Source organism: Eurypyga helias, unplaced genomic scaffold (genome assembly GCF_000690775.1).
Source record: "Eurypyga helias isolate BGI_N326 unplaced genomic scaffold, ASM69077v1 scaffold14339, whole genome shotgun sequence".
Taxonomy (NCBI): domain Eukaryota; kingdom Metazoa; phylum Chordata; class Aves; order Eurypygiformes; family Eurypygidae; genus Eurypyga; species Eurypyga helias.
Genome location: NW_010274024.1, coordinates 34328 through 39654, shown reverse-complemented (window position 1 = coordinate 39654; position 5327 = coordinate 34328). Strand labels below are relative to the sequence as shown.

Here is a 5327-nt window from a genome sequence, read left to right as displayed (position 1 = left end):
GGTTTTTCTGCAGTTATCAGTCTAGGACATTCTAAATATAAGAAACTCTTCAATTTTGGTGCACTTACTGTTTGGTAATACCCATGGACCACCACTCTGTGGTGGGTGGGACCTTGGCAGCTGTGGCAGTCTTCGTTTTCAAAGGTGGGAACCAGACTCCATTCTAGGTTAGCTTTCCAGGTGGGATTCCCAGAAATCTGGTGATGGAAACATGGAGATCTAAAAGATGGTTCCTAGCTCCCTGAAGACGTATAAGTGTATTCAGGTTTATTGCTTGGCAACTGCTGCTTAAAGATTTCTCATTCAACTTTTTAAAAAAGATAGGTATTGCATGAGATTGGGTACTTGAAATTGTACCTGTGATATTTGAGCATAGTTTGTCAGCTAGTTTTGTTTTTAAAAGAAACTTGCGTTTCACTGCTTTAAAATCACAGGCTTGGTGAACATTGTTGGCACTGGGAGAACAACGCTTTCCAGATCTGGAATGTGCAGCTGAGCAGTGATGTGTACTGCCTGATCAGCTGATGAAATGTGGGTTTGGATGTGTGATTTTTGTAAATGACTTCCAGATGTTAGAATTGCCAGCTGTATGTCTCAAGACTGCACTGTTAGGTCTAGATGATGAAACAAAATGGATGAAATGTGCAGAAAATAAACTAGTAGTGAGCCTATACTTGGAATTATTTTCTCTCCAAAAAAAAAAAGGAAAAGGAAAAAAGCAGCATGATTGTATAGTCAACTTATTCACTAGGCAATAGCAGAAAAATATAAATGCTTTTAGTTAGGGGTTACCTGCATTAATTTATTACCCGCAAAGGGCTTGAATTGTTGACTAGCTGAGGCCAGGCAATTTTCTGTGTATCTGCTGTGTTAGGAGCTCTGAGTTCTTTATCTACCTTAAACTTCCTTGTGATAAAACATGACTGTTAATGGTGCTAGAACTGAAATCCAATTACCAACAATGCTATCTTTTTGAGTGGCAGAAATCAAAGTTTACTTTGGAGTTTCCATAGAATTTTAATGAGGTCTCTACATAGGACTTTTTTTATTTGAAAAAATTTCTTTAAAGGTTTTAAATCCTCATACTTGTTGAGGGATGGGGTTTAGCTTGAAAGCAGTGTTTGATTTCTCTCTTTATTTTCCCCAGGAAGTACTAACATAACCATGATAGAAGACAACGGTCCACGTGTGGCTGACTATTTTGTAGTAGCTGGGCTCACTGATACAGATACTGCAACCCTCCTGGACCAAGAAGTAAGCCGACATGAAACTAAGTCACCTGGTCCAAAGGCTCCAATTACTGACATTGCTGTGATAATTAAATCAGCTGGTGAAACTGTCCCAGAGGGGTACACCTGTGTTGAAGCCACTCCTACAGCCCTTCAAGCCAACTTAAACTATGGAAGTTTGAAGAGTCCTGAACTTTTTCTTTGCTACAAGAGAGGCCGGGACAAACCACCGCTTACTGACATTGGGTGAGATTTCTGTAACAATTCAGTTCCTCCTTCAATAATGATCAAATCTTACTTTTCATAGGTGTTGATGAAAGCAAATGTGAGAACTTTATGCCGTCTTTGAATCCATATTGATTAACGTGTGTATCTGTGTAGTATTTTCTTTCTGAAATAAGCTGAAATAACTGTCAATATTCTAGTGAACTTGTCTTTTTAAAATTAATGATAATGTTTTATCTTATAAAGATAAGATTATATATATATATATAAAGAGAGAGGAAGCAAATCAAATATGCAAAATGAAATTCTCTGCTGCAGTTTTATGAAAGCTGAGAGTATAGTACAAAATTAATTTATGAATTAATCCAAAAATATAATATGCTTAATCTGAAAGCGATAACTTCAAAAGACAAAAATTATCACTTTGTGGAATATACTTTAATGCCTAAGGTAAAAGATATCACTTAAAAATGGTAGGATACTGAAAAAAAGATCTTAAGTTATTCACCTACCTGGAATCTTGTAGCCTGCCTTATTGTCAGTTCAGGGTATTTGTGAGGTTGCTTACAAGTTCTGACATGACTGGCTGCAAACCCTGGATTATGTCGTGTCTTGGTAACTCTAATCATGCTTGTATTTCAAACACCATGGTTTTTGATATCTGAGGTTTAAGTTCCTAAAGAGTTCCTAGTACTGTTTTGGAAACCTTGGATGAAGTCAGTGCTTTACATTCAAGGCTTATTAAATGCAGGGAGCAATGTAGCAGGGAAGCTCTGAACTGCTGTTGTTATTTACAGGATACTGAGTTTTAGTATTCAGATTCAAGATCACAAAATCCCTCAATCTTGAGGTGATAAATATTACAGCATGTGCTACTAACATATTGAGGTAATGCTCAGTCTGTAATCACTCATGCAGCACTACAGTGCTCTCTATAGCACTTCTCTGGTTTGGCTAAGGACATTAATAGAATTACTGGGGATGTGATGGAAAAGAGAAAACGGAGCATGGAGGGCAGGGGAGCTGTTACAGTGATGGGAAGTTAAGGCATGCGTGTGTTTTTCTTAATTTAGTTATTAAATAAATATATTAAAGAGTAAAGTAAAAAAACAGACATCTATCTATATGTAAGCTGTAGTAAGTGCAGGTAATTTCGTTTATGAGTTTAAGCACATCAGGCACAATGCCTACATACCCTGCTTTTGACCTGCGGTTTGAATGCTGAGTCCATTCAGGAAGAAACTGAGAGTGAAATCTTAGTGATGAAATTAGTTACATGGCAAGATATCTGCTCTAAGGCCTATAGTTCAAGTTGTGTAATTACGGTGTTGCCTTCTAATTTCAGTTCATCTCGATTGTCTAAACTATGTTCTAATAACCTTCAGTGAAACTCTGATTTTTAAAATGGTCTTTCCCCATGTATGTGACAGACACTGCAGGATGAGATAACTGTAACAGTGGGATTTGACTGTGTAGAATTGCAATATGAAGTTATTATTTGAATTATATGTTGGACTTCAATAAGTTTTAGCAGAAGGAAACATTTCTAGAGGGAGTGATTCCTTAAAGGGATTCCTAAACTGTCAGTCTCCAGTGTGTGCCTTTGTGGAAGCGACTCTGCTAACGCATGTTTATTTTCCTGTCTCCCACAACTTTAGGAACTTGGATGCTTGGGTAGATTTCATAGGGAATACCTGATAAGCAAAATAGGCAAATAGTTGGCTGACTAAGGGCTTCCCTAACAGAGGCGATTTTTAAAACTGTTGGTGGAAAACTGTGGTATTTGGCAAGTAGTATTTATTCTATATTTTGTTTTCACACAGTCCTAGTTAGGATGTCACACCTAACAAATCATGGCAGGCTTTTCTCTCTGAGCAGTGATGCATATGCATGTTTTCCCCCTGCTGTTCCTGCTGTTTTGCAACTATGTGCAAGAGATGGTTAGAGGAAGGGTGTTTTTTGGGGGGGTTGGTTTGGGTGGGTTTGGGGTTTTTTTTGTTTTCTGTGGATTTCAGTATGTTCAAGTGAAACTGGACTTCGGGCAAGAGGTGTATGTTCAGTCTGAAGGCTAATTTATGCTGTTCTCTACTCTAAATTAAAGAATCGAGTGTGAAAGAATATTTTATCTTTGAGCTTTAAATAGCCATTAAGTCAGCTGACATGCTGAGTGGACTTAATAGGTAGAGGTAAAATATATCTCTTAAAAGGGTCAAATCCATAGTCTTATGTCAAGGTTGTTAATATGTGTATGAAGTTGTGTTACCCTGTAGTCCAAGCATTCAGATGATTCTTGATAAATGCACGTGTGTGTGTATTTCTTGCAGGACTGTTTTTAGGGAAACTAATTAAACAAATGCTCTTTTGGAGGAAGGGGAAGATGGGGGTACATTCTACTGATTCTCTGCCATTGTCTTTGTGTTCTGTATTTCTGTGCCCTCCATTCTTTTTCCTTACTATTCTTCCACTGGTTCTTGAGTTGAAGTGTCTGTAAACTACTAGAGTGACGTCCTGCTGCAGGTGCTTGCTTGCGCATAGCTTGGCCGTGTGCCATGCCTCTGGATGTTGCATTTGCTGTGGCTGGTTTCAGTTGGAAGAATAAGGGTTTGACTCTAGGACGAGATCTCTAAGCTCCTTTTCTACATATAGCTGTAAAATTTAGTATCCTAAGCTTATATGTCACTAAATAATTCAGCTACTATACATTCTGTTGCTTTCCTAACCAATATTTTTGCTGATGTTCCAGAAACAGACCATAACTGAGATTTTTTTTTTTTTTTTTTTTGTTTACGTGCATTGAGGCTTTGAAGCAAGATCTCAGCTCTCTTTGGTACACTTGGTTAGGCAAATGGGAGAACTCCAGCACTCATTTCTTAAATGGAAGAAAAACTGACAGAAAAATGCAGTTTGTAACACTTACTGTAGAAAGAACCAAGGAAAGAGTATCAGACATTTATCTTAAGCTGAGGTTCTTGTATTACTGAGTAATGCAGAAGTTAGATAGCTGGCATTGTGACAGTAAGGAAATACTGATTTTTTTTTTTTAATCTAATAATTTTTTTTTTAACTGGTATGGCAAGCTTTAGTTTTGTTAGTGGTTCTGTGCCAAGGACCCATGTCGTTCTGCATACCTGGTTTCTGAAAATCCCTGCAGGAGTATCAATTGAACAAATCTTTTCTTTACTACAGATGTATTAAACAAATGAAAGTGAACTAAAATTTCAAGAAGCCTAATAGAAACTGGAAGGTGTTCATAACATCCAGCATCTTCCATTGTTCCATAAATCAGAGGCAGGACTTGTATGTTTCTCCTCTGTTACAGTGTGAGGTCCCTCACACGCGAGACACTTGCAGTTCTTCACAAACTAACTGATGCGTGTCCCTCCCATGGGGTGCAGCCCTTCAGGAGCAGCCTGCTCCAGCCTGGGTCCCCACGGGGTCACAGGTCCTGCCAGCAACCCTGCTCCAGCCTGGGGGGGCCACAGCTTCTTCCAGGAGCCTGATTCAGCATGGGCTGCCCACAGGGTCACAGCCTCCTTCGGGCATCCCCCTGCTCCGGTGTGGGGTCCTTCCCAGGCTGCAGGTGGGTCTCTGCTTCCCTGTGACCTTCCATGGCTGCAGGGCACAGCCGGCCTCACCATGGGCTGCACCATGGGCTGCCGGGGAATCTCTGCTCCAGCACCTGGAGCACTTCCTGCCCCTCCTTCTCCAGTGACTTTGGGGTCTGCAGAGTTGTTGCTCTCATACTGTGATCTCTCTCCCTCTGCCTGCAAAATCCTCTTTTCTTAATTTTTTTTTTTTCCCCCCTTCTCAAACATGTGATCAGAGAGGCGTTATGAGGGCTGCTCATGGGTTTAGCCTTGCCCAGTGTCAAGT

General features: G+C 39.8%; 1 protein-coding gene across 1 annotated transcript in view; it reads left to right on the top strand.

Annotated features, from left to right (window-relative positions):
• The first annotated feature begins 1153 nt into the window (after positions 1–1153).
• DENND4C (DENN/MADD domain containing 4C) overlaps positions 1154–5327 on the top strand; it is a 37018-nt gene continuing 32844 nt past the window's right edge. Inside the window, exon 1 of the mRNA XM_010159687.1 lies at positions 1154–1475. Coding sequence (XP_010157989.1) covers positions 1165–1475 — 311 coding nt within the window. The 5' untranslated portion in view covers positions 1154–1164. The remainder of the gene's footprint in view (positions 1476–5327) is intronic.